The following is a 27,822-nucleotide window of genomic DNA, read 5'->3' as shown; positions in this document are numbered from 1 at the left end:
CTGCCTCCCTCCCTCTCTGCGAACTGCCTTCTGTGTGGTGATGGGCCCGAGTATCTTTGTCTGCTATGGGGGTGGTGCCTGTGACTGGGAGCCTCTGTGGCCTGCTAGGGAGCACGTATCCCCCAAGCCTCAGGCAGAGAGATGGTCACCCACCCTAGGAGCTTGGAGCTGGTGGCAAGAGGAGGGGGTGCTCCCTAGGGCACGGGGAAACTCCGAGTCAGGAGGTGATGGCCTCCAGGTTGAGGTGTCAGCCAGGCTCCCAGTCTGGACCCTCGACCCTCGTCGCTTGCTTCCCTGCTCTTGGGTCCATTTCTCTCCTCTGCCTGGTAACGGCAGGACCAGGCACTGATGGTACATGTCTGGACACCAGTGGGTGTCCCATGCTATTCGTGGTGCTCGCGGGCTTGGTCTTGGGGACCCCTTGGTGAACCTCTCCGTGCCTGCAGGGCCCAGTTTGCAGAGGGGCCCTGTCTGCACCTCTGGGTGTCTCCTTGTGGGTTAAGTCATGCCCCCTGGAGGTGGAGCATGGGATGTCCCCGCGTGGGCTGGGCACACATAGCTCATGGGATGCACGTGTGTACTTGGGTGTGTATGTGCTCTCCCATGCGTCCGGCCTGTGCCCACACACTCGCACCCTCTCCTGCTTGTTCTCCTTCACAGGGCTGAGGCTCCCGGCCCCATGATTCCCGCCTCTGCAGGACCTGAGCGCCTCGACCCGCGGCCCCGGCCTGCCATGTCACTGCCACGTCGGAGCCTGCGGGTCCTCCCGCTGCTACTGCTGCTGCTGCTGCTGGGGGGCGCACGGGCGGCAGCGGGGGCACCCAGGGCTGGTGGGGGGCCGCAGCCCGCCTTCCGCACCTTCTCAGCCAGCGACTGGGGCCTTACCCACCTGGTGGTCCACGAGCAGACCGGTGAGGTGTACGTGGGCGCGGTGAACCGCATCTACAAGCTCTCGGGGAACCTGACGCTGCTGCGGGCCCACGTGACGGGGCCTGTGGAGGACAACGAGAAGTGCTACCCGCCCCCCAGCGTGCAGTCGTGCCCACACGGCCTGGGCAGCACCGACAATGTCAACAAGCTGCTGCTCCTGGATTATGCCGCCAACCGTCTGCTGGCCTGCGGCAGCGCCTCCCAGGGCATCTGCCAGTTCCTGCGGCTGGACGACCTCTTCAAGCTGGGCGAGCCCCACCACCGCAAGGAGCACTACCTGTCCAGCGTGCGGGAGGCGGGCAGCATGGCCGGCGTGCTTATTGCCGGGCCGCCAGGCCAGGGCCAGGCCAAGCTCTTTGTGGGCACGCCCATCGATGGCAAGTCCGAGTACTTCCCCACGCTGTCCAGCCGCCGGCTCATGGCCAACGAGGAGGATGCTGACATGTTCGGCTTCGTGTACCAGGACGAGTTTGTGTCGTCGCAGCTCAAGATCCCCTCGGACACGCTGTCCAAGTTCCCGGCCTTCGACATCTACTATGTGTACAGCTTCCGCAGCGAGCAGTTCGTCTACTACCTCACCCTGCAGCTGGACACGCAGCTGACCTCGCCCGACGCCGCTGGTGAGCACTTCTTCACCTCCAAGATTGTGCGCCTGTGCGTGGATGACCCCAAGTTCTACTCGTACGTCGAGTTCCCCATTGGCTGTGAGCAGGCGGGCGTGGAGTACCGCCTGGTGCAGGACGCCTACCTGAGCCGGCCCGGCCGTGCCCTGGCCCGCCAACTGGGCCTGGCCGAGGACGAGGACGTGCTGTTCACCGTGTTCGCGCAGGGCCAGAAGAACCGCGTGAAGCCACCCAAGGAGTCCGTGCTGTGCCTGTTCACGCTCAGGGCCATCAAGGAGAAGATCAAGGAGCGCATCCAGTCCTGCTACCGCGGCGAGGGCAAGCTGTCGCTGCCCTGGCTGCTCAACAAGGAGCTGGGCTGCATCAACTCGGTGAGTAAACGCCGTCCCCATCCGTGGCGCCTGTGCAGGGCCGCCGTCGGCCCCGTGTCCCTCAGAGGGTCGGGGCTGCTCCTGGGGCGTCAGCCTCCCAGCCCGTGCCTGCCGCCATCTTGCTTCCTTGAAGACAGGGCGATGGGACCGTGTCCACCAGTCCAGGAGCCCCTGTAGGCAGTGGGCAGAGGACTGGCCGTGTGCTTCGCACTGCCCCAGATGCCTGCTGCCCTGGCTTGTCTCCCTTTTACAAATGAGGTCACTGAGGCTCAGTGCCAGTAAGAGGCAGAGCTGGCTGGGGCCAGACTGGGGTGGTGTGGGTCCCAGACCTGTCTTCCCACTTAGTCTTCTGTCGAGAGGCCCTGCTCACCCTTGCTCTGGGGTGTGCACTTGCCCTCTGGGCCTCTGGCTTCACCTGGTAGTGGCATTGAGGGCACCAGCCCTGACTCTGGGGAAGCCTAAAGGCATGGGCTCTGGGTACTTGGTGGTCAGCAGCCACGGTTCTTGTCTCTAGGCCCCAAAGGGACCAGACTGCGTCCAGCTGCATAATGGGGAGCATCTTATGCACTCCCCTAGGCCGTAGGATCCGTTGTTCAGGGGCACTTTGAGGTGACCTCCCCAGGTGGGAGCCCTCTGCTCTGGCTCATTGGGCAGCCCAGGGAAAGCCTGGTACATGTGGCTTCAGTTGTCTCATCTCTATACTGGGAGTGACACTGGTTTGTTTTCAGGGCAGGATTGGAGGGCAAAGGTCCTTTCACCTCTGTCTGTCACATCTGCCCCTGGGTGGAGTGGGGCACCCATCAGGACGGGGCCGTCTTCCAAAGCGAGGCCCCTATGTGCCAGGCTGACGTGCTGTCCATCCTCCCCTGGCATCTCAGGGAAGGCATTTGACCTCTGTTATGCATCTGGAGAAACTGAGGCCTGGAAGAGCAGCTCCTGCTGAGGTCACACTCAGTGCTCTTCACGGCCTGTGCCCATGGCTGGGTCCATCCCCTCTCCCCCTGTCTGACAGCCGCCCTGTCTAGGTCTCTGCTCCTGGGACCACTTGGGGATTCTCGGCCCAGCTCCACCTCAGCATTCCCTACTCCATCTGCGTTAGGGATCTCTTCCCTGCAAACCTCAGACCCTGAGACTGCTTCAGGGGAGCAAGCTGTCCCCCTGTTCCCCCTGGAGCCTGCCCTCCCCCAGGCCCTTTCGATCTTCTCTGGAGCCTCATGAATTGATCGATTCCTGTCCCTTCAGTAACCGCTTCATAGCCAACCTCCGCCTTTGCCTTTTGGGTGTGTTCCCTGTTCCCTGTCTCGAATAAGCCCTCCCTGTACCACACAGCCCCCTGGGGGCTGGCCCTTGCCCTGTGCCATGGGCCTGCTCCCCAGGGTGGCTGCTCTCCCTCCTTGGTCTCCTCTAGGCTGCTTCCTTTCTTGCTCTCCCCCTCCCACCCACAGGTTAGCCAGGGGGCCTGTGTGCAGCAGCTGTGTGGGAGATGAGCCCCACCCTGGGCATGTGCACCAGGCCTCAGGGGCTGCTTTGCAAGCCTTGGCTTCTCTGTTTGTCCAATAGGTCCAGGAATCCCTGGTCTGCCACATCTGTGTGGCCTGGCTCAAGCCTGGCCCCTCTCAGGACCCTCCATGAGCCCCTGCCTCTTTCATACCCGCCCCCCCACCCCAGTTAGTGGGGGTGCTGGCCAGCCTTGGCTGCAATGCCCACTGCCCTCAGGCAGAAGACACCCGGACCCCTGAGACTGGCTGCACGGGGCCGGGGTCTCACCCTCTCCCTTCCCACAGCCCCTGCAGATCGACGATGATTTCTGTGGGCAGGACTTCAACCAGCCTCTGGGGGGCACAGTCACGATCGAGGGCACGCCCCTGTTCGTGGACAAGGATGACGGCCTGACCGCCGTGGCTGCCTATGACTACCGGGGCCGCACCGTGGTGTTCACCGGCACGCGCAGTGGCCGCATCCGCAAGGTCAGGGCCTGGGACGGGGGTGATGGGGCGGGCAGAGCCCTGGGGATGTGAGACAGCCTTGCTCTGGGCTGGGAAGCCCAGATCCAATGCCAGGCATGGCAACCGAGAGGGTCCTCAGCAGGCCCCAGCTCCCTTGTGTCTCCTTTTCCATGCCCCTCCTGTGGGGCTGCTTCGGTGTCCAGCAGGTGTAAAGGCTCTGGCTGGGCTTCAGGGGCTCTGAGGGTGGGTCAGGGCACATGAAGGTACTGGCCAAGCCCCAACCCCCTGCAGCCCCCCAGGACGGGGAGATGCTGGCCCTGCTCTCTGAGGGTGCACAGTGACCTCCTAGGAAGGCCGTGGGGGGGTGGGGGCAGGGCACGCCTGCACGGCCCCCTCCCCTCCGGGGGATCCAGTGTCTGCTGAGGCAGCACTCTGGAGCTGGCGGGAGGCCCCCGCCCTGCGCGGAGACAGCAAGGCCAAGGGCAGGGCAAGGGTAGCACCCCTCTGCCCCTGCCTACCGCTGGTGGGTGCAGGGGGAGCACTGTGACTCCAGAGCAATGAGGGCTCCTCAGGGTGAGGGGTGGGGTGCCGTGGGGCAGGGCCTGCGTGGTGCCTGCATCCCCTTCCCTCACCAGCAAGCCTTGAGCTGCACGAGGCCGCCAGGGAGCAGCCGCTGGAGGGCTGGAGGGGGGCTGAGAGCAGCTGCCTGTGGGTCAGTCCCAACTTGCTGGGTGAGTGGGACCAGACCAGCACAGGGCTGGCCTGCTGGGGAGGAAGTTTCTGGGGTGACTGTAGGGTGGGGGCGTCTGGGAGCCCCAGAGTCAGTCCAGGGGCGGGGCCTGGTAGATGAAATAACAGCTGTCCCCAGGCCTGGTGCTGACACAGCTCCCCGCCCAGCGTGTACCCGTGGGTGGGGGCTGGGCCTGGGACCAAGAAGGGCCTTGCCTGCTCTCAGCTTCTGCGCTGGGTTGTGCGGGAGGGGGTCTCCCTGTCTCCGCTACGATGGGTGCCCTGGGAATCATGTTCCACTGTTCACTGGGTCTGAGATTTCTATGAAAGGACCCCCCCCCCCCCCCCCGCCCAACTGCTCACCTCAGCTTTCCCATCTGTGGAATGAACCTGGATGTGTGGGCTCTGGGCTGGGGTGGTCCTGAGGCAGTAGGAGCCCAGATGTGGACTGAAGGCCATCCCAGGATGGGGTGCCCTGGGGTGCTGCGGGGTTCAGGCACCGTACGAGCCAGTGAGGCTGGGTGGCCGGTCAGCTCAGCCCCCGCTGCTCTCTGGGCAAGCCCCCATGCCCTCAGAGCTGGTCCTGCGGTGTGACCCACTTTCTTTACCCTAGTGTCAAGGGTGCTGTCTGCAGCCTGGGCATAGGCTCTTTCCCTTCCCAGGGGTGGGGCCCCCACCCAGCATGCACCCCCTTTTCCCACCCCAGGGAGGGTACATGGGGCTGGGGGAGGAAGCAGCAGAGCCCCTGGGGGGGGGGTGTGTGTCAGGTGGGTTGTGCTCTGGCAGGGCCAGTGTGGCTGCAGTGAGAACCGCCCCCTGCCCCCGCCCCCGCCCCCGCCCCCCAGGCAGGGCTGCGGAGTGAAGCTTGCTTGGAGACACTCCTGCAGGGCGCCCTGGAGCCTGTCACCCAGTGGGAGGCTGGGCTCCTGGGGCTGGGAGTGGCACATTTGATGGTGGGTGGGCTGGCAGGCAGCTGGCTAAGGCACTGTCTGTGCCCACAGGCCACCCTGTAAGGTTGGGAGAACGGGTTAGTCTGGCCCGGCCTCCCCGGCTGCCTTGCTGGCTCTGGCCTCGCTCCCCTGCCCCAGGGCCGCTGTCTGGGTGGGAGTTCTGTGAGTCTAATTGGTCCTGCTCTCCTTCCTCTCTGCCTTGGTCCCGCAGAGGGGAAACTGAGGCCCATTGTGTCGAGTGGGAGCTGGGCTTAGGGCCATTCATAAGAAAACCTCTGCTGCTCTCTCCCTTACCCACCCCTGCACCTGCCTCCCAGAGCCCCGTCTTTCCTGGACATTGGCTCCTTCCATCCCTGGACCCCTCTGGGCTGGGCACTGCACCGTGAGTGTGTGGACTGCACCCTTTTAGGGGGTACGTGGGACCCAGTGCCCAGGGGCTGCTGGCCTGGTGGTGGGAGAGCCCCATCATTGGAGAATTAGAGCCACGTTAGTTTCGAGGCTCCCCCATGAAGGCATGCCCTAGCCTTGCCCCATCCACCACTCACCTGCACCCACCCACCCAAGTTGAAGGGGGGTTTTGGGCAGCTCCACAGACAGTTGTTTGCACCTTAATCCCATACAAATGGCTGAGTTTAGGTGTGGTCTCCGCTCTCTCCCTCGTGAGCTCTGTGACCCTGGGGTTGGCTGTGTAGCCTCTCTGAGCCTGTCCCCCCAAGCATAGCGTGAAGAAGCCCAGAGCCTGGTGTGTGTGTGTGGTCCCATTCGGGCATGCAGCTAGCTCTCACTTGTGGTGCTGCCTCTCTGAGTCCTTGCAATAACCCTGCCGTCCTTTTGACAGATGAGGAAACTGAGGCATATGGTGGCTGCAGCATGTGCCCAGGCTTACTGGCTCCAGGGTCCTTGCTCATGACTGTAGTCTCCTTCCTTGTTCTCTGGAAAAGAAATGGGGGCCCTGATTTCAGTGTCCCTTCTCTGAGGAAGCCCGGGGTCTAGGGCAGCCCCACCTCCAAGAGCCTCTCACTGCCCACTCCTGCCCTGAGCTGCCAGCCTTCAGGGCTCTTTCTTCCCACAGCCCAGCGCATCAGCCGGTGACTGCCTGGCCCTGCCTTGCCCTGGGAACAGGTCCGGCTCCATCCAGCTCCTGTGGGGAGCACGGCTGTCCCGCTCTCTCTGCCTCCCTGTTGCCTAGGGCTCATGGTGCCTTTGAACACCATGCCACTCCCTGGGGCCCCTCTGCGGGTGGAGGTCTGGAGCAGGGTGGGGGCTGGAGGAAGAGGTACCAGTGCCATTCTGCTTGCCCCAGCCCCATAACCTCCCCCAGGTCCCCTTGCCAGGCCTCCAGCCTTGACCCACTGTGAAGGGAGACCGTGCCTCTCCTCAGCTGGGGCCCAGCCTGTGTCTCCCACCGTGTCGTTCTGACCCACCCTGGGGGTGGGAGTGGCTCTGGTCCAGGGGCCTGAGCCAGGACAGGATGGGCCACGGGGTGCCCTCCAGTCCAGCTCAGCACTGCCTTCTCCCTGATTCTTGTCCTTTGTCCTCGTCACATGCTAGAGCCTGGGCCCCGGGGACCCCTGCCCACTGCTGACCTGGGGGCAGGCCTGCTGTACTGACAAAGCCCAAGACACCCTCATCTTCCCCAGGCCTGGGTCGTCTTGGGCTTTAAGAAGTAACTGGTGAGCTCTAGGGACCCGGCTGGCCCTCTGCCAGGCCCCACCGAACGAGAACGAGCAAACATTGTGTGAAATTGTAACTGATTAATTTAGGACCTGCCAACTTCAGCTGTTCAGGGCTGGCTGGGAGTGCTCCCTGACTCCCCTGGTCTTCCCCAGAGGCTCTGCCCGCCACCTGCCTCCCTCCCCGCCAACAGGGGCAGCCTGTCCTCCTGGGCTGATACCCCAGATCCCCAGTCCTGCGTGTTACCTTTCCCCCAATGCCCCAAATGGCCACCAGGGACCCCTGGACCCTGGCAGGAGTTCCCCAGGGTGGCCCCTGGTTTGAGTTCTTTTGAGTCCGTCCAGGTGCTCACCGTGGGTGGGGAGAGGACCCGCCCCAGGCTCCTGCCAGCGGGTGCCCGCTCTGCCCCGCCGCAGTCTGGAGGCCTTCTTAGACTCCATTTCTGCAGAGCAGAAGTGGGGACAGTGCCTGCCTCCTGGGCCGGGGGAGGGGCACCGCCAGACTAGCCCTGCACTGGCACCATCCCTGCTGCAGGGCTCGGGGGCTGGGCTGAGGAACACAGCCCTGCCGCTCTGGTGGCTGTGCCAGGTGAGAAAGCGGCCCCGTCTGCCTGAGCATCCGGTTTTTCAAGAGAATCTGGAAATCCGCATTTTGTGTGAGATCTCTTATTGTTAAGCATTGGCAACTAATGACGGGCTTTTAGAAGGCACTGTGGGTCAGCCTAAGGGTGCCGTGGGCCACCAGTTTATGACCATGGGGATCTGGGCTGTGGCATCACTGGCTTGCAGAGTGCCTGGCCTTGGGGTGGGACCCGCGGGATGGCCGCCCAGCTGGGCTCCAGGGCTGGGCCGGGCCGTTTTGGAGTCTGGCTAGCAGGGGGGCCTGCCTGGCGAAGCTCCCTCCTGCTGGGGCCTTGGTTTTTATCCCTCAGCACTGGGTGGGCTGTGCCTCCTGGGGGCATTTGGGAAGCCCAGGGGAGGCTGCCGTTCCTTCCTGTGTGCTGATCCTTGAGTGGAGGAGGAACACGGCTGTGGCAGCAGCACTCTGGGCCCCGGGGCCCCAGCTCTTCCCTGGCTCTGCAGCATCACAGCCGTGCTGGTAGCTGCTGAGCATCTGCATGGGTTGCTCTGGGCCTGGGCTGCCAGTGACAGGGATACCTCTTAACCTCCAGTGGCCTCACGGCTCTAGAAGCTTCCCCTTGGATGCTTTTCCCATATTCCCCTAGGACTCCCCTTCCCGCCCCCCCCCCCCCCCCCCCACCCCCCCCCCCCCCCCCCCCCCCCCCTGGCCCAGGACAGGTCCCTGGCCCCCGGAGCTCCACTCTCCTTAGGATGCTGAAATTCAGAGATCCTGGGAGTCTGGTGGTGTTTCCAAGACCTGCATAGAGCAGTGTGGGCCTCTTCACGCTCCTTGCACCAGGGACCTGTCCTGGGTCAGAGCCTGCTCTGCGCGTCCAGCAGGGGTCCCTGCTCCCTCAGCCCAGGTCTGTGCGGGAGGCTGACTGGGGAGCCCCTGAGGGGCTGGGGGAAAGATGTTGGCCCCGAGAGAGATCCTGGGCAGGACCAGGCCCCCAGCCCCCGAACTCCTCAGCGGCAGGGAGTGGCACCACCTCCCTGGATTTGTATCTTGTGTGGCAGGGGGATGCCCTTGACTCCCAGTGACCTGACCTCTAGAGGCCCACAGAGGCTCCGAGGGGCAGCCTGCACCATTGGTGACCGTGCCTGCGGGTGTCCTCATCATGCTGGAACGTGAGCTCTGAGCACAAGCACGCGGCTGCCTGTAGCGTGGCGGGGGGTGGGGCAGGGAGGTCCGCGGCCTCCTGCACGTGCCTAGTGTATGACTGACGTCCACTCTCAGTTGTGATGTATCTGCAGGAAAGTACACAGCTGTGGGTGTGTGGCCTGGAGCATGTCATGGGAAGCACGCCAGGCCCCCTGTCCCTGGGAAGGTCGCTCCCCCCACCAAGGATCACTTTACTGGTTGACCTCCGTCCCTAGGGCTGTTGTGCCAGTTTGGGGTTTTTTGTGGGTCATGTAGCACGTCGTCTTTTGTCTTCCTTCCTCTTTGCCATTGGTGGGGCTCGCCCGTGCTGTCGTGGGCAGGCGTGCTCCATTCTGTGTCGTGATGACATCGTGTACTGCAGACCTGCGTGCACGGGGCCCTCCCGCCTGGGCCAGGCCCAGCGTTGTTCCCTGTGGGTCTGCAGTGGTGGTGCTGCCACGTGAATTCTGTGGCACAGGCTCCGCGCGTGCAGGGCCGCGTTGCTGTTGAGTTTCCACCTGGAAGCAGGGCCGCTGGGCCTCTCTTCTCCTCCTGTCCTGAAGCTCTAGAACTGTCGGTGTTGCCATTTCCAGGATTAGGTGTGGTACTGCCTGGCCGAGTGGTTGATCTCATACAGCCATGCTTGGGGCAGGTTACTGGGTCCTGGTGGAGTTCTACCCTCCAGAGTGTTGTTAGCGGAGAGTAGAGGGGTCCCGGCCGCCTGCTTCCCGTGTGTCTTAGTTGCTGTGCCTGTGGAGCCCCGTGGGTCACTGTGGGGCACTGCCCCTTCCTGCTAAGGACATGGTCCCTGGAACCTTTGGTGGTATTGCCCGGTACCCTGGGGGACGTGTGTGTGTCCTGGGGACGACATGCTATGCTCTTTTTGGTTCTCCGGGCCATGGCACCAGAGGGCGCAGGGGCCTCTCATTCCCGCCCTGGGTCTGTCTAGTGACTCCCCTGCCCTTTGTCCCAGAACCAGTGCCAGCTCTGCTTTTCTGCCCCTCCATCGGTGGTCAGCAGTCGCCCACAGGCATGCATGGAGGGTCCCGCCCCTGGCCCTACACTACAGGCCCACCTTCCTGCGGGGTCTGGCCAATCAGGCCTTAGCCACAGCAGGGGCGCCTAGGCATTTTTGACGAGCATGATGCTTTCGGGCGCAGGCAGGCAGTGGCCACCCTGTGCCCAGCCCTGTGTGCACCTAGCTGTGGGCCTGGCTTGGTGGAGGTGGCCTCGTGAAGGTCCAGGGTTACTGCCTGCAGTGTGTAGTTCCCCCGCCCATGGACAGATAGGTCCCTGACCTCCAGGACCTGTCCTCTAAGGGGTCAGGGCGTGGGAACCGTTGGCATTGCAGCAAGGTGGGTACGTAGACTAGAACAGCCCCACTGAGGGGTCTTCCAGGAAGGGCATTCTGGAAGGAGAGAACAGTAGGGCCAAAGCTCAGGCCGTGTGATCTGTGTTGCCGGCTTTGTGTGGCCTCCATGGCCGTGAGGCAGATTCCCCAGGGTGGTTGTGCACCTCGACCTCATGGCTGCATCTAGCCTTGGGGGCCCAGTTTCCAGGCAGCTTTCCAAGCAGTCTTTCCTCCCCTACTGTTGGAACCACGAGCTTCTGAACTCTAACACAGCCCTGTGAGGTGGATTTCTGCTGGCAGATGAGGAGACCAAGGGTCAAAGAGGACCACTGTTTATGTTGGTTGGTGTCCGCTTTCCTCTGTGTTGAGGGCTAGGGTTGAAAAAGACAAGATTCTTGGGACTCTCCCGCCCAATCTCGCCAGGTGTGTTTGGCCCAATTAGAGCCATCGGGCCTCCTGCAAATCATGTTTTAATTACCCAAGTACTGCCAAGAGGAAATTGTTAATTGCTTTTCCAATATCAAATTCCTCCTGGCCTTTGTGAGAATGGTCCCAGGAAGGGGCCTGGAAGCTGCCCCCAGCTGGAGGGAGCGGGGGTGGTGGGGGGAATCCTGTGGCAGCTGGTGAGGGGATGAGAGGGGCCCAGGAGCTGGGTTCACCCACACGGCCACACGGCCCTCACCGGGAGAAGGAAGATGGGCTCCTTCAAGGAGAGAGGGCAGCCCCTCCCAGGACCACTCTGCTGCCCAGGGGGCTGGGAATAGGCTGGGCAGCTGTACGTACTAGAGGAGGAAGACACCCATGGGGTCCCAGCCCTGTAGCCGGTTCACTGGCTGCTGTCCTCCCATCTTCTGCCTGTCCCATCACCTGGGGTCCTGTTCACCTGTTCTCTGGTTTAGTCAGCGCACCACTATTCCACAGATAGGGACACGAGGGCCGTTATCTCGGGATGGGTAGAGCAGGGAACTCTTTCCTTTCCCTGGTCGGGGCCAAGCTGGGCAGCCCCCTGCCTCCGGGCGGCTAGGGCGCGTGCCGGCCTTGGCAAGCGGCCTGCGTGGCCCAGACATCCTCCCAGTGCCCCCACCCGCCCTCGGCACAGAGAATGGGCTCTTTGTTAGATCTGGGCTGGACGGACAGCTGACCTGGCCAGGCCGCAGCAGTTGGCGAGAGCCACGCGGTGATGGGTGCGGGGGCAGCCGGCTGGGCTGGCCTGGGGTTTAGGCCCCAGGGCCAGGGGCTGCCCACCTGCTGCTGGCTACCTCCCCTTGGCCCTGCACAGGGCTGTCTTTGCAGGACCCCCCCTCACCCCCTACCGTGTGTCCTGGGTCCCCAGGACCTGTTGGCCTGGGGTGAAGGTGAAACTGCACCCTGGCCTGTCTGTGGGAACAGGCGGTTGATGCCTCATGGTGGTGGTGCGTGTGTGGCCCAGTGTTTTTTGGTCCTGGCACCAAGAGGTTGCTGGGGCCAGGCCCCTCTCTGGGGGCACTGACAGCCCTTGTGCCTCAGCTCAGAATGTAGGGGACTCCCCCACGTACAGAGGTACAGGGGAAAAAAAACCCAGGTTGGAGAAGTGGGTGAGCCAGAGGGCTGGGCCAGAGGCTGGACGGGAGTGGCTCTGTCCCTCTGGGTCAGAGCCAGGGGCGGGTGGGTGCCTGGGCGTGGTGTAGCCCATCAGGCATGCCCTGGGAGGCTGGCCACCTCCTCTCCAGCCATCTAGGCAGGAGGAGGAGGCGTCCTTTCTCAGCAGGTGTGGGGAAGGGCACCAATGGCAGAGGGACAGAGCCAAGTTTGGACCCTGAGTTTCTTCTGTGGTGGGACATGGGAGGGAAGGTGGTCGTGGCTAGTTGTGGAAGGTTCTGGTAGTCTTGGGGAAGGGTTTGCAGAGCACAGGGGTGACAGCTGGAGGTGGGAGGGAAGATCCCAGGGGATGCCGGAAGTCTCTCCTGTGTGTGCTGCGGGCCGGCTGCCCCAGGGTGGGCCATCCCCAGGTGGGTGGCCCTCGACCGGACAGCTGTGCGCAGGGGAGTGGCATCGGCACGTGTGCTCCTGGCAGCGTGGCATATGTCCTGCTGTCCTGCCAGCCGCCTGGCCCTGTGCCTGCCCTGCACGCCCCTTGTCCCTGGAATGCCTTCCTGGCGGCATACTGCATCCCTCCTCCCGCTTTTGGAGCAGACTCTATGTCCCCAGGTGCAAGTGGCAGTCCAGGGCCTCGCAAGTCTCGGTTCACCTGTCTGTGCTGCACGGGCCCTGCAGCCTGAAAACCAGCTGTGACACAGCAGGCATGTCCTGAGCACTGGTCTTTGCTGGGTTGGACACCTCCTGCCCATCCGACGGTCACACGTGTGCATGCAGGGGCCCTGCTGAGCCTGGACGGTGGCCACTCAGTATACAGTGTGGAGCCTGTCACCCACGTCACATCCACCCACAGGCCTGCCAGCTGTGCCTCCCTGGCACCCCCACTTACTCTGCTTTCTCCAGAAATGTCCCAGCTCCTTGGGGCCTGCCTCTGCGTGTTTGAGGGCCGGGGCTGCCCCGTGCTGGGCAGATGGGTGGACAGATGGATGCGTGGCGGATGGACAGCTGGACATGCACGCTCCCCACTGCAGCTGTTGGGTGCCACCTGTTGGAGTCGGCGTGCTGCCGGCCCAGGGGCGGGGCGTTTCAGAGTCTGGCTCTGGCCTGCCTCCTCTCTTACGTCCCCTAGGATCCTGCTCTCTGCCTGCCCCTTTCCATGGCTCCTGCTGGTGTGCTCCCTGGTTGTGCCCTTCCCTGTAATGTTTCCCTTGTCCCTGCTGGGTTGTGAGTGCCCCTGGATAGGACGTCCACGCCCCAGCCCATGCCCTCAGCCCTCAGTAGGGAGGGAGACGGCAGGCCTGGTAGAGGGGGTTGGTCAGAGTCAGCACCATATGGACACTGGTGGTCCGTGTGTCTCGGTGAGGCAGGGCCCCTCGAGTGTCCCTGTTCAGCAGACACTTCTTGAGCGCCCCCTGCATGCAAGGGGCTGAGGTCTGGTCAGGCCAGGCTGTCAAGGCCTCCTGGGCATCCATCCCTGGTATCTGGTTGTGGAGGGGGGCCAGGCTTGGGGCACTGGGGGAGGGGGCCTGGTGCTGGGAGGGCTGGGGTTTGGCCTGTGCTTCTGGGTGGCTGCAGGAGGCACCTGCAGGGAGGGGGCACAGGTGTAAGGCAGGGCTCTGGGAGAAATCCGAAGTCCTGATTTGATCAGTTGGGCTGAGACTAGGGCTGGAGATCTGGGTCCCACGGGTACACCGGCCTGCACACAGGCCCTGCCCTCCTGACCTCCTTGTCCCCTGCTTCCTGGCCACTGTCCAGGCTGGCCTTGCCAGGCCTGGGTTGTGGCTGCTGGGGTTTGGTGATTGCCTTGAGGTCCAGCCGCCCTCTGTCCCCTCTTCTTGGCACAGTGGCTTGGTCCTTATTTAATTCTCAGAGCAGCTCTGGCAGGGGGAGTGGTGCCTGTCATCACCATCTCACAGGTAGGGGAATAGGCAGAGAGCGGGTCAGCGCACCATGTCGCTTGCACAGCTGGGTGTCTGTGCTGGGCCTTGGGTCCAGGCAGTGTGGGTGTCCAGAGGTGGCACTGCTGGCCTCCCTGAGCTCTCCTGTGGCTGCAGACTCCCCGCCAGCAGCAACTGCCCACCCCCGAGGGCGGAAGGTTCTTGGGGCCGGCTGGGTCCAGGTTGGGGTCCCGTCCACGCTCACCCATAGGGGCGCTGAGGCTGGGCTGCCATGGCCCCTCACCCAGCACCCCTTCTTCCTGGAGGCCGTGGGCCGAAGCCACTTGGGCAGCTCCAGGCCGGGCCTGTGGCCGCCTCCCCCTGCCCAGCTCAGGGCTCAGCTCTTCCGGGTCTGGTTTGACTTAAGCCTGCCTGCCTGGCTGGGAGGCAGCTGAGCGGATGTGGGGGGTGGCCTTGGGCTCTCAGGAATGCGGCCCTCCCCCTCTCCCTCAGCCGGCAGCCTCTGGCCCAGAGTCACAGCGCCCCACCCTGGCTGGCCGCCCTTGGCCAGCGCAGAGCGCAGGGGCGTTCGCCAGCTCCACGGGCCACCCCCACCAAGGAGACCTGCCCTGTCCTGTCAGTGTGGGGGTGCAGAGGAGGGGTGCTGGGCTGAGCCTGGGGCGAGGTGGAGGTGGAGAGGTGGGCTGGCTGCTGGGTCACAGCCAGAGAGGGGCGGGCCTGAGCAGGGCCGGCCACCTTGTGCCCTGGGAGCCTGCCCGGGACTGGCGGAGCTGGGCAGACGCCGCCCCATGAGTCCCGTCTCTGGAAAGCCCCCTGGGTCTCTCTGTTAATTAAATACATTTGTTTGGTAAAAGCAACTAAAAATACTTGCAGCATCGTAAGCTGCAGAGAAGAGCTGGCTAATTAGCGCCCGGTTTGTTTGGGATCTGGAATATATTTCCATGCCGATGAGACGCCCGCCCTCCTGCCTTCTTGCTGGGGTGCACCCCACTCCAGGACCTCACTGGGGCCCCTCACTCCCATGCCACCTCCCTGCCCTGGAGCCTCCTGGTGTCACTTCTCAGCCACACTGGACACCTCACTCTGCCTGAAGGCCCCTGCTGCCTCTTCGTGCCTTTCTACCCCCTGCACAAATATGCCTTCTTCTGGGGCACCCAGCCTGGCCCCAAGGAAAGTGGGGCCCCTGCCACTTTTGTGCAGGGCTTGGCTGTACAGCCGGTGACGGGTGGTGGGTTGTGGTTGTTCTCGTGGATGAAGGGGCTAGGTCAGGACTTGCCTACGGGGCTGAAGTTTGTCCCCCATGGCCTCCGTGGTGTGGTTGGAAGCCTCAGCCTTGTCCTTGCAGGGCTTGGGGGGCAGCTGGGGAAGGGGCTCCAGACCCCTGACCTTAAGTAGTTGTGGGGCTGGGCCAGCGTTGGGCATTGCTGGCCCAGCCCCACTTAATCCCTCACTGCCACAGATCCTGGTAGACCTGGGAAACCCTGGCGGCCGGCCAGCCCTGGCCTATGAGAGTGTGGTGGCCCAAGAGAGCAGCCCTATCCTGCGTGACCTGGTCCTCAGCCCCGACCGCCAATACCTCTATGCCATGACGGAAAAGCAGGTGGGTGACCCACTGCAGGACACGTTGGGGGGTGGGTCTGCCCCCATCATTGGCCTACTCTGTCCACCCTGGCTCCAGATTTTCCCCGGTCAGACTTGGAATTCCCAATTTCTCCCTGAACAATTGCATATCCACAGGAACAGATACTTGAATAAGAGCTTTGTGGGAGTATTGGTGTCATTTGAGGACTGGGAGCATACATCTGGGGCCCCGAGTTCTCGGGCTGCGGGCCCGCACAGCACCGGCCTCATCTGCCCATCTCCATGGGGTTGGCACCTGCCCTGGCCCACCTTATCGAGGCCGCGCATTTGTGTTCCCAGCCTAGCGCTTGGAGCCAGCCTCTGACCTTCTCAACCTGGTGACCGCATGCCCCTCTCCCAGCTGTCATGTCATTCCACTTCTCTGAGGACCTCAGTGCCATCCAAGCTGGCGAGGTCGGGGTAAGAGGGGCCCAGCCTGCCTCTGTGCTTAGGACTGGAGTTGATGAGCCCACGCTCCCTTGGAGAACTCAGAATCCGGACAGATGGGAGAGTGACTCTGGCTGGAGTGGTCAGTTCCTCCCTGGATGTCTCACCTGCACTGACTTGCTTGCTCCTTGACTGCTGCCTCCCAGCAGAGGGCCCTGGCCTGTTTAGCCTGATTTGGCCAAGTCAGGGTCACTCAGGACTAGCCTTTGAATAGAACATGCTAGAGAGCGGCCTGAAATGGGGGCCCCGCTCGTGTGTGGGAACAGGACACACACACACGCGACGGCGGTGAGGAGGTGAGGCTGGCAGGGGTTGCGGGGACGAGCCTCGCGGGGGCCTGACGCCGAGCTTCCCGTGCTGCCAGGTGACTCGTGTGCCCGTGGAGAGCTGTGTGCAGTATGCATCGTGCGAGCTGTGCCTGGGGTCGCGGGACCCCCACTGTGGCTGGTGTGTCCTGCACAGCATGTGAGTCTTGAGGGCCCGGACACCCCTGCCTGGCAGCCTCTGACCTGGGAGAGTCCCACGTGGCCGTCCCGGGCACCTCAGGCAGTCACGGCTCCCTTTTGAGCACCTCCGGGTCTCTCTTGGGCAGGGCGTTTGGCAGTTGCCTGACTGGCTGAGTGATGGCACGCCCAGCGCCGCCCACGAAAGACGGGGTGCGGGGTACAGGTGGTGGGCTTCCCTTAGCATGGGTGACAACAGCCCTGCTGAGCAGGGCCTGGAGGGTCGGGGTGCCCCTCTGGCCTCCTCCCCCACGCCCAGCCCCAGCACCCTCTGCCCGCAGCTGCTCACGGCAGGATGCCTGTGAGCGGGCGGACGAGCCCCAGCGCTTCGCCTCCGACCTGCTGCAGTGCGTGCAGCTGACGGTGCAGCCTCGAAACGTCTCCGTCACCATGTCTCAGGTTCCGGTGAGCGTGGCTGCCCTGGTGCGGGGTCGGGGCGACCAGCTGGGGTGGGAGGGGGGACGAGAGCTCCTTGCTCACCGAAGCCTCCTGTGGGGCCCAGCTTGTGCTGCAGGCCTGGAACGTGCCCGACCTCTCTGCCGGCGTCAACTGCTCCTTTGAGGACTTCACTGAGTCCGAGAGCATCCTGGAGGACGGCCGCATCCACTGCCGCTCGCCCTCTGCTCGGGAGGTGGCGCCCATCACACGAGGCCAGGGTGAGTGCCACCGTGGGCGGGGGTCAGAGCGGCACCTGGAGCCGTCCTGGTGGGGTCTGTGAATGGGTGTTGCGTGGTCACTGTAGGCTGGCAGGGGAAGGAGCAGGTGCCTGCTCTGGGAGATGGGGCCGCAGCTGCCTGTCCATCGGAGGCTCCCAGGGTCTGAGGGGGAGGGGTGCAGCCAGGGGCCGTACAGGTGGTGAGGGGGGAGGGTCCCTGGCAAGGCCTGTCCCTGTTCCAGGCTGACCCTGGGAGAGGGTCCTGGGGCCTGCAGCCCCGGGTGGCCCGATGACTCAGGCCTGTGCTGCTTCTGCAGGAGACCAGCGGGTGGTCAAGCTTTACCTGAAGTCCAAGGAGACAGGCAAGAAGTTTGCATCCGTGGACTTCGTCTTCTACAACTGCAGCGTCCACCAGTCGTGAGTGTCCTGGGACTCCTGCACTGACCACCCCGGCAGGGCAGGGCAGGGCAGGGCAGGGCATGGCTCTGTGTGGCCCGGTGGTCAGGGCGGGAGGAGAGGCCCTCGTAAGAGTCTCTCACCTGGCAGGGGGGCCGGCGAGGGCACGGCCTCCAGGCAGCAGATGGAGAGGAGGCTCAGGCCGGGGCTGTGAGAGCAGGGCAGGGGAGGGGAGCGAGGTGCACCGATTCAAACAAGGTGAGTCTCGCCGGCCTCTCGCAAGCTGCTGATGTGTGAGGAGTGGGATCGGGGGGCCCACCCAGGTGTATGGGTCAGCCACAGAGCCAGAGGCACCTGGGTTTCAGTTGTGCCTTTGTTGGCTGACCGGCAGACTGCCTGCCTCTTCGTGGGGGCCCACTGAGGGCCTGGGTGTTGATATTACTAGGTTATGATCTCTCTATCCAGGGTGGGCTGGGATGTTTGGAGCAGCGGGCAGGACTCTGGAGCTGGAGGGGATTGAGGGTCTCGGGAGAAGGTGGCCGGCGGGTTGGGAGGTCCCTGGGAGAAGCTAGAGGTAGTTTTCTCCAGTGTAAGTGGGTCCATGGGGGCTGCAGAGATGACAGGGCTGCAGCCACAGGAGGTTGCGCAGGCCAGAGCGCCGCAGGGACCTGTCTAGGCCCTGGGGACGTGTGGGAGAGAACCGGACAAGCGCCTGCCAGGCGGAGCTTGCCTTCTGGTCAGGGAGACGGATGTCCGCCACGGCTCTGCTGGGCCCTGCAGCGACGGCTTCCCTCCTAAATTTAAACCCAGGTTAATTAAGATGAGATTGGAATTTAAAAGACAGTTCTGTACGTGCACCAGCACATTTTCCCAGTGCTTGTTGTCACGTGTGACTTGGTGTGGCCAGTGGTCACCTCGGTGCACAGCGCAGGCTTTCGTCACATCCGTAACCAGGAAGGTTGTGTCAGCAGACACTGGGGTGGACTGTCAGGTGTTCAGGGTCCGGACAAAAGGCAGTGCAAAGAGAGGGAAGCACGGGATGGAGGAGCAGCCAGTGCAAAGGTCCTGAGGTGGCACTGTGAACTGCTGAAGAAGTAGCAGGCAGGTGATGCGGCCCCGTGCGGCCCCTGGGTGGAGCCACAGGTCGCCCCGGTTTCAGCACGCCTGCCCTCTCCCCGCAGCTGCCTGTCTTGTGTCAACGGCTCCTTCCCCTGCCACTGGTGCAAATACCGCCACGTGTGCACACACAATGCTGCCGACTGCGCCTTTCTGGAGGGCCGTGTCAACGTGTCTGAGGTGAGGCCAGCCTGAGGGGCTCAGGGTTTGAGAGGCGTGGTGGAGCCGGGTGTTGCCTGCAGCTGGCAGTGGGAGAGCTCCCATGGGCGGCCGGGACGCTGCGCCAGAGGCCTGTGCTATTCGGGACCTTGTCCAAGGCCACCTTGACCCGAGGCCAACCAGTAGCATTTGTTGGCGGCCTCTTGATGTGCTTCGTGGTCCTCAGGGAAGGCCTCCCACCTGGGCTTCTGTGTGGGGGCGATAGACCAAAGGGATGCCCGAGGGACGATGCAGGGAGAGGGGGACTGTCCACCCGATACGGTGAGGTGTGTGGGCAGGCGGGAAAGGCCCGGCGCCCAGAATCCGTGTGGATGAGGGAACCCATCAGACTGACTTGCAGGGAGGGTGGTTGGTTTTCGGAGTCATTTGAGGTACCACATAGTAATTGATAGTAATTAGGTAGTAATTATTTTGGAGCCTGGGCAGGGCTCTGACTTTATTTATGAACAGCCAGGCTACTTTTCCTGGAACCCGAGGCGCTCGGAACCAGGACCGGCCGACCTGGGATCCTGTCAGAGGGTACAGAGCCGGAACTGGAGGCCAGGGCCCTTGTTTGCAGTGGGCACCATGCCCGTGGTTGGACGGGGCAGGAGGGTGGTTGTGGGGGCAGAAGAGGTGCAGCGTGCCTCAGGCCACTCCTCACAGAGCCTCCCCTGACCAGCCTCCACCATCGCCCCCCAGGCCCCTGTCCCCTCCCTGCTGTGACATTGCCCATCATGGGACAAGGTGGCAGTCAGGGGCAGGCCAGTAACAGGCAGGGACCTTGGGCATTTGGCGGGAGCAGTATCTGGGTGAGCAGCTGGTGTGAGAGCCAGGGTGTGGGGATGGGCAGTGGGCTTCCCTTGGAGTGTGGCCCACATGAGGAGCTGGGCACAGGTGTCCTGAGGGCAGGCAGGGGCCGTGGGGCAGCAGGAAGCTGGTTAGTGACCCCAGGGTCTGGGGACCTCAGGGAGGGCTGTCGTGGGCCTGGGTGGAACAGCACGTGCAGACCCTCCTGAGGAGGGTTCAGGACTGGGCTGAGGGTGGTCATGGGGTCCAGGGAGGTTGCCGTGGGAAGGGACTCATCCTAATGATACACCGTCTTCAGCCGTAGTCCCGGGTTTTATGGGGACTTTTCTAAGGAGAATGACACAGGCCCAAACTTGACCAGTCCTGTTGCTTGGAAGGAGCAGGCTCCTCCCCCTCAGGTTCCCCTCTTCCTATCTCTGCTTCTGGTTTGGATCTGCTGGGAGGTGGCCCCTCAGGAGCATGGTGCCAGGGAACAGCCTCAGCCAGACTCCAGCCTGATGCAGGCACAGAGCCTACAGCCCGGGACAGACCAGGGCCTCCTGGGAAGCAGAGATAGTGTCTGCAGAGGGACTTGTGAGCTTGGGGGGTGACGGGAGCCAAGTCCTGGTGGCCAGAAGGAGCCAGGGCTGCCAGGGGTCCAGGAGGGGCAGCCAGGGGCTGGAGAGGCAGCAGGAGGGTCCCTGGGCCTGGGGGCTGGCCTGGGCACCCTGTCAAATGGCCAGGGAAGTGCTGGTGTAGGTGTGGGCGCCTGAACGCGTGGACGGTAGCTCTGCGTACATGTCCCCATCACCTGCCTCTCCCCGGGGTGGGGGAGGGGAGGGAGGGCATCCCTGCAGACCCGGGAGTTAGTGGCCATCCTGCCTGTCTGTCCCTGCCAGAGTCCGGGCCCCTCCTCAGGCCCCCAGAACCTCTGCAGAGCCAGTCCTGGGCCTGTGCCTGCCGTGGGAGCTGTTGCAGGGCTTGGGGATTATGGCCTGTTTTCAGCATCTCTATTTAAAGCCCAGCTCAGCATAGCTCCCGCGGGGCCTTCCCTTCCCGCAGCTCCTGCCGGCAGTGCTGCAAGGAAGCTGGGCCATTGCATCAGTTTGTTGCCCAAATGCTGGCCCTGGGGGCCCCGGGCTGTTTTTCTGCGCAGCTCTGGCTATTTTTACATGCTCCCTGGGCCCCCAGCTGTGAGCTCAAGCCCCAACGCCCCATGCTCAGCTGCTTCTGCCTCAAGGGCCTTTTCAGCTGTGGGCCAGATGGGGCTCCCTCGGTGCTGAACAGTGGGGTCATAGCGTGCTAGGCGGGGCACTTGGGCCCGCAGGTGAGAGGGCCTATAGTATGTGGCCATAGCCTGGCAGGTGCAGAACTCAGGCCTCCTGCCTCCAGCCCTGCTGGCAGTTCCTGAGGTTTCAGTCAGCCAGTGTGTAAAATGGGCCCAGGGGTGCCTGCCCGCAGGCTCTGTGCACAGACGGGGGTCTGGGCCATAGTAGGGGGCACCACGCTCACACCCAGCCTTTCAGCCGAAGCCTTGTCATCCCCAGGACTGCCCGCAGATCCTGCCCTCCACCCAGATCTACGTGCCGGTGGGCGTGGTGAAGCCCATCACCCTGGCCGCGCGCAACCTTCCGCAGCCGCAGTCGGGCCAGCGTGGGTACGAGTGCCTCTTCCACATCCCAGGGAGCCCGGCCCGCGTCACCGCCCTGCGCTTCAACAGCTCCAGCCTGCAGTGCCAGAACTCCTCGGTGAGGCGGGGTGGCTCCTGGAGCCCCGTGTGCCGGACTGCGCCCGTCACCCTCACGGCCTCAGGATCCGGTTTCTGCCCTTAGTGCGAAGGCGGTGCATAGTCAGGGGTGGCCAGGATGGCTCAGAAGGCACTCCAGGCTTGGCAGGCCGGGGCCACAGCCTCGGGTGCCCCCTGGGTGCGTGGGTGAGAGGGCCGCAGATGGAGATGTGCCAAGAGCCACCCGGGCGACTGGCAGGTGCACATCTCAGATGTGGGAGAGGATACTCAGAAACAGGGTGGGAAGTGCACGTGTGGCTTTGCGTGGGGTCTCCTGACGTGGGTGAGGAGGCCAGATTGGTGTGTGGGAACGCCCTCGTGCCACCTTCACCTGTGCTCCCAGGAGGGCCACCGTCAGGGCGACAGTGACCGAGCGCTCAGCTCCTTTTGTGTGTCCTGGGGCCAGCCCCAGAAAGTATTCACAGTGGCTGGCGCATCAGCTGGTGGTGTTGCCTCAGGGCCAGGAAGCAAACGCTTTTGGAGTCTAGAACCTGATAGGGTCACGGTTCTAAAGCCTTTAGTCAAGTCCAGGGAGTTTAGTGATGGTGATCTCTGCAAAGCCAAGTCCTTCCCTGGCAGATGTGGGGGAGTGGTGTTGCATGGTGGTCCGAAGGCCACTTGAGCTCTCCTCTGGCTGGCTCTGTGACTGCTGGCAGGCCTCAGTTTCTCTGTTCAGGAAGAGTGTCATCGGAGAGAATCCCAGGGGAGAGGCCTACGGTCAGAGGTGTGGCCTCCTGCTAATGGTGGTGACTCCTTGACCAGCACGTCGTGTGTCCAGCAGGGTGGGCAGGGGGTCCCAGCAGCCTCCTGGGGGCAGGTCGCCACTTGGCCAGGCCCTGTGCCCTGCAGCTGGCCCAAGAGGTCCCTGCACCTTCCTGCCCTGTGCTTCCCATCCTCTCTCCTCACTCTGTCACACCTTACACCTGCATCTCTCCAGGTCCTGTGGCCTGGCTGCTTCAACCCTCCCCTTGATCTCCGGCTGTCTGTTGGTGCCTCCCCTGCCCCATTTCTCTGCCGTCCCCGAGCCTCTGTCCCCTCCATCCTGCCCTCCCCCAACCCCCCGGCCCACATTTGTCTTTCCGGTGACTGTGTTGAAAGGGAAAAGGGAGTACCAGGGAATTTGATAGGATCCAATTAAATTCCTGCAGATAAAATAATGATGAATTGCTCTGGGATGGAGTGGAGGTCCTCAGCTGCAGAAAGTGGGACACAGCTGGGAGCGCCGGGCCCGGGCTCCCTGGGGAGGGGTATTGTCCCTGAGCCCAGCCCATCCAGGGGTAGGGTGGGGGGGCAGAGACTCACCTGCTGGTGCTTCCTGCTGGCCTGTGCCCAGAGCTCAGGGCACACACCTCAGGGCAGGCCTGGTGTAGGGATTACTGAGTCCACTCAGCAGACAAAGAAACAGAGGTTCGTAGAGAACCCGTGACGCATAGCCAAGGGGGCCAGTTGGGGAGTCCTGATTTCCTGGTGGGGCAGACTGCAGGGGGAAGTGGGTGGTCACTCTGGAGTGTGTGCCTCATGTGGCTGCTGGGGACAGGGCCTTGGCTGGAGAGTGGGGATTCTGGCCACCAAGAAAAAACTCCCCGTGTGTGCGTGCACGCGCGTGCACATTTGGGCTGCTGGGGACAGGGCCTTGGCCGGAGAGTGGGGATTCTGGCCACCAAGAAAAAACTCCCCGTGTGTGTGCACGCGCGTGCACATTTGGGCTGTGGTGGAGGGAGAGCTGCGTGTGACAGCTTAGCCCTCTAGGCTGGCTAGTGGGTGGGTGGCTGTCTGGGATTTCTGGGTCCAGATTGGAAATGCCATTCTGGACAGGCAGAGCCCGTAGGCTCTGCCCTGCCAAGCCTGCTTCCAGGGGCCAGTCCCAGAGGTAGCCAGGAGGGGCATGCAGGCCCTGACTCACTGCCATGGGCAGTGGCCCGCGACCTCAGAGTCTAGGCTATGCATGTGGCCTGACCGCTTGCCCTCTGCCCGCAGTATTCCTACGAGGGCAATGATATCAGCGACCTGCCCGTGAACCTGTCGGTGGTGTGGAACGGTGACTTCGTCATCGACAACCCTCAGAACATCCAGGGTGAGCTGGGTGGGCTGCCTCGGAGGGTGGGGCTGAGGGTGGGCCGAGCTGACCGTGCCCCTCCCCACAGCCCACCTCTACAAGTGCCCGGCCCTTCGAGAGAGCTGCGGCCTCTGCCTCAAGGCCGACCCGCGCTTCGAGTGCGGTTGGTGCGTGGCCGAACGCCGGTGCTCCCTGCGCCCCCACTGCCCCGCCGATGCACCTGCCGCCTGGATGCATGCCCGCCACGGCAGCAGCCGCTGCACTGACCCCAAGATCCTTAAGGTAGGCAGGCCTGCCAGCCCTGAGCAGAGACACGGACCCCCCAACCCCCGGCTGCCTCCCGCGCAGGGCCCTTCCTGGCCCATGGTGGTCCACACCCGTGTCCCAGCCTCGGCCTCTCCGCAGCTGTTCCCCGAGACGGGCCCGCGGCAAGGAGGCACACGGCTCACCATCACGGGTGAGAACCTGGGCCTGCGCTTTGAGGACGTGCGGCTGGGCGTGCGCGTGGGCAAGGTGCTGTGCAGCCCCGTGGAGAGCGAGTACATCAGTGCTGAGCAGTGAGTGCAGCCTGGCGGGCCCAGCGGGCAGGTGGGCAGGGGGTCCCGACACCCAGGCTGGACCCCACAGCCCGCTAAGGTCACCTGGTGCCCCCCAGGATCGTCTGCGAGATCGGAGATGCCAGCACAGTGCGATCTCACGATGCCCTAGTGGAGGTGTGCGTGCGAGACTGCTCTCCTCACTACCGGGCCTTGTCACCCAAGCGCTTCACCTTCGTGGTAAGCCCTTCTCGGCCTGGACCCCTGTCCTCCCCCAGTGGCTGAGGGGAGCTGTGCAGGGGCTGGATTGAGCTCCCGGTCCTCCGTGGGCCCCCTTACCAGCAACACCTTTGTTCTGGTCTCCCCTCAGCCTCCTGGTCTCCAAGGCCTAACTGCAGGTCCCTGCTGCATACTTCGGGCCCTGACTGTGGGCCGTGTCTAGGAGCCCTTGAACACAGGGCCTGAGGCATGGCTGGGGGTGCAAGCAGGCCTCTGGCCCCAGGACAGGCCTTCCTTGCACCTCATGCAAGTCCCTTCTTCCCCCTAGACTCCAACCTTCTATCGAGTGAGCCCTGCCCGAGGGCCTCTTTCCGGGGGCACCTGGATTGGCATCGAGGGCAGCCACCTGAATGCAGGCAGTGACGTGGCTGTGTCTGTTGGCGGCCGGCCCTGCTCCTTCTCCTGGTATGGGGTGCAGATGGGGGGTAGGGGGTCGGGGCAAGGCCTACCTTCCCTGGGTAGTGGTTGGTTCAGATGGCTGCATGCCCCCTCTTGTTGCCCAGGAAACAAGGGGGTGTGTGTGGAGAGCCTGGTTGGGGTGATCGCCATGGAAACCAGAGGCGGAGAGTGTTACCATGGAGACAGGCTACCTCTAGAGTGGGAAGGGCAGGGCGGGCAGTGTTGGGGGAGTGGGCGGGCCTGGACCCAAGGGAGGGGGGCACAACTGCCCTGTTCTGGGGTGAGGGGGATCCCTTGGGAACACAAGTATTTAAAAAAATTTTCTTAAGAGAGAAAAACGAAATCTTGACAAAAGCCCCGAGGCTTGAAGTGGATAATTTTAGATTAGGGATGATAATGGAACGGCCCTTTAAATATTTTCCTGCGGTAATTATCCGCTATCAGACTAATTATCGGTGTTTGCAGCCTTGCCGCAGGAGCGGGCCTGGCGGCTGCGGAGCCTCCCGGCTGTGCTGAAGGAGCCGAGGGGACAGGGACCCAGGTGCAGGCAGTGACCGGCTGGCTGCTTGGCGGGGGTGACCGAGCGCCCCCACCACCCTGGCCGGTTCATTCTGCCTCCTCATGGCCCAGGCTTGGGGTGGCTCCGTTTTCAGATCAGGAGACAGCATGGAGGTGGGGCAGGGTGTGGGCATCCCTTCACCAGAGTTGGTGCTGAGCATGGCCCTCTGGGAGACATGCCCCCGGCCCTGAAGAAGGGCTGATGGGAAAGTGGCTGTAACAGTCATCAGCGACCAGGAGCAGGGCCTCTGGTGGCTCTGTGTCCCAGGCGGGCAGGCGAGGCCCGGGGAGGTCCAGTGACTTGCCCACACACCTGTCTGTGATGGAGCCTAGACGCTTAGCCCACCTTGGAGGCAAGCTCCAGCACCTCCCTGCGCCCTCACTGTCCCCTGGCCCCTCTAGGAGGAACTCCAGAGAGATCCGGTGTCTGACGCCCCCTGGGCAGAGCCCCGGCAGTGCGCCCATCGTCATCAACATCAACCGTGCTCAGCTCACCAACCCTGAGGTGAAGTACAATTATACGGAGGACCCCACCATCCTGAAGATCGACCCTGAGTGGAGCATCAACAGGTGGGCCCCCCCAGCCCGCCCCGAGTCCCAGCATCAACAGGTGGGCCCCTCCAGCCCGCCCCGAGCCCCAGCAGCCCCATCGGTCCTGTGTGGTGCCATTGAGGGTGGAGCTCCTGTACCCGCCTCTCTTTCTTGCTTCTCAGCCTGGGAGGGGGTGGCTGAACCTGCTCTGTGCTGCCCGAGTCTGTCTCTGGGGGTGGGTGCAGAATAAAGGAAAAGTGAGTGAAGACGGAGACCGCTGCTGTGCCCTGGATGTGACAACTTGGTGTCCGTGTTAATCGAGGAAACAAACTCCTCTCTAAGCTCTGTGATGCTGCACTCTTCACGGTGCCCAGAGCCGCCCTCTCAGGACAGGGGACCCTGTCTGCGTTGAGATGTGGTGGCCGAAATCAGAGGTCCAGTGCACAGGGGTTTTAACCTGTGAGCTGTCTTCGGGGGGCGGACTGGAGTGTGTGGCCCTACCCACGTGCGCTGGACCTTGGCAGAAGTCCATCTTCCCCCTGTGACCCCCTACTCCGTCTTCTAGCGGAGGGACCCTCCTAACCATCACGGGCACCAACCTGGCCACTGTCCGTGAACCCCGCATCCGGGCCAAGTATGGAGGCGTCGAGAGGGAGAACGTGAGTCCTTGAGGGATCCCTCATAGCTCGTGCCACTGTGGGGAGGGGGGCATGGACCCCAGGGAAGGAAGTGGCCCTACCCGGCCGGGTGGGGAGCCCCACGTGCAGGGGAGGCCGCAGCCCCTCGGCCCTGCTGGGGGGGGGTCTGACTCTGTGGGGAGCGGCCAGCCCAGCCTCCATGCCTGTGTCCCCAGAGCTGCCTGGTGTACAACGACACCACCATGGTGTGCCGTGCCCCGTCGGTGGACAACCCTACGCGTAGCCCGCCAGAGCTGGGGGAGCGGCCGGATGAGCTGGGCTTCATCATGGACGACGTGCGTGCCCTGCTGGTGCTCAACTCCTCCTCCTTCCTCTATTACCCGGACCCTGTGCTGGAGCCACTCAGCCCCACGGGCCTCCTGGAACTGAAGCCCAGCTCCCCACTCATCCTCAAGGTGGGCCAGAGTCAGCGGGTGGTGGCACCGGGTGGCGGGGCTTGCGGGGCAGTGGGGCTCTCTGGCTCATGCCCATGCCCACAGGGCCGGAACCTCCTGCCACCTGCGCCTGGCAACTCGCGGCTCAACTACACGGTGCTCATCGGCTCCACACCCTGCGCCCTCACCGTGTCAGAGACCCAGCTGCTCTGCGAGTCCCCCAACCTCACGGGGCAGCACAAGGTCACGGTGCGTCCACGGCCCGCCCATCATCCGTGATCCAGCCCCAGCTCTGGTCTCTTGGGCACCTGCCTTTGACCCCCTGACCCTGCCTCCCCAGGGCAACGCCAACTTTGTGGCTGAGCCCCAGACTCACCTGTGGCCCAGATGGAGCCCAACTCAGCCTTCGCCCAGCCCTGGTGCCCCTGGGTGGGCCCAGCACCTGCCCGGACTCCCCACGTCCCCGCCACTCAGCAAGCGTGGTACCAGGGGCCCTCCAGAGCTCCGTGTGGGCGAGGGGCCTCCTGAGCGGCCTGCACCCCCACCCACAGGTCCGGGCTGGTGGCTTCGAATTCTCTCCAGGGATGCTGCAGGTGTACTCGGACAGCCTGCTGACCCTGCCTGCCATCGTTGGCATTGGCGGGGGCGGAGGCCTCCTGCTGCTGGTCATCGTGGCCGTGCTCATAGCCTACAAGCGCAAGTCTCGGGACGCCGACCGCACCCTCAAGCGGCTGCAGCTACAGATGGACAACCTGGAGTCCCGCGTGGCTCTGGAGTGCAAGGAAGGTGCGTGGCCGGGACGGGGGGGAGGGGCCTTGCTGCAGCTGCTGCCACCTGCAAGCCAGGCCCCGTCTTCTGCACTGACTCTGCTTGGTTTTCAACGTTGCCGACACCTTGGTCATGCCATGCTCGGTCTCAGGCAGGTGGGTGAGGGCCTGACGGGCTCTGGGGTGAGTACAGCCTCCGTGAGTGCTGCTTGAGATGCAGACTCTGGAGCCAGAGCGCCTGCATTTATGACCCTTCTTGGTGGCAGGACCTTGAACAGGCATCCAGCCTTCTTGTGTCTCAGATTA

General features: G+C 63.5%; 1 protein-coding gene and 1 long non-coding RNA gene across 3 annotated transcripts in view; one reads left to right on the top strand and one right to left on the bottom strand.

The window, feature by feature from the left end:
- Positions 1-259: 259 nt before the first annotated feature.
- PLXNA1 (plexin A1) overlaps positions 260-27,822 on the top strand; it is a 44,297-nt gene continuing 16,734 nt past the window's right edge. Inside the window, exons 1-19 of the mRNA XM_049641125.1 lie at positions 260-1,924; positions 3,709-3,891; positions 15,268-15,408; positions 16,240-16,340; positions 16,660-16,783; positions 16,881-17,034; positions 17,351-17,450; positions 18,611-18,725; positions 21,080-21,280; positions 23,296-23,392; positions 23,463-23,656; positions 23,780-23,931; positions 24,030-24,150; positions 24,458-24,594; positions 25,549-25,716; positions 26,243-26,336; positions 26,531-26,770; positions 26,855-26,998; positions 27,301-27,535. Of these exons, the coding sequence (XP_049497082.1) occupies positions 563-1,924; positions 3,709-3,891; positions 15,268-15,408; positions 16,240-16,340; positions 16,660-16,783; positions 16,881-17,034; positions 17,351-17,450; positions 18,611-18,725; positions 21,080-21,280; positions 23,296-23,392; positions 23,463-23,656; positions 23,780-23,931; positions 24,030-24,150; positions 24,458-24,594; positions 25,549-25,716; positions 26,243-26,336; positions 26,531-26,770; positions 26,855-26,998; positions 27,301-27,535 (4,063 nt within the window). The 5' untranslated portion in view covers positions 260-562. The remainder of the gene's footprint in view (positions 1,925-3,708; positions 3,892-15,267; positions 15,409-16,239; positions 16,341-16,659; positions 16,784-16,880; positions 17,035-17,350; positions 17,451-18,610; positions 18,726-21,079; positions 21,281-23,295; positions 23,393-23,462; positions 23,657-23,779; positions 23,932-24,029; positions 24,151-24,457; positions 24,595-25,548; positions 25,717-26,242; positions 26,337-26,530; positions 26,771-26,854; positions 26,999-27,300; positions 27,536-27,822) is intronic.
- On the bottom strand, positions 21,811-24,966 carry LOC125929708 (uncharacterized). 2 transcript variants are annotated; one of them, XR_007459941.1, is made up of 3 exons: positions 24,639-24,966; positions 22,621-22,795; positions 21,811-22,030 (listed from the first exon to the last, which is right to left on the bottom strand). It is a non-coding gene; the product is annotated as an uncharacterized LOC125929708 (long non-coding RNA). The 2 variants fall into 2 exon arrangements; XR_007459942.1 differs by having other exon boundaries at positions 21,811-21,986.

Source organism: Panthera uncia, chromosome A2 (genome assembly GCF_023721935.1).
Source record: "Panthera uncia isolate 11264 chromosome A2, Puncia_PCG_1.0, whole genome shotgun sequence".
NCBI classification, from domain to species: Eukaryota; Metazoa; Chordata; class Mammalia; order Carnivora; family Felidae; genus Panthera; species Panthera uncia.
This window is presented reverse-complemented; position numbering and strand designations above follow the sequence as displayed.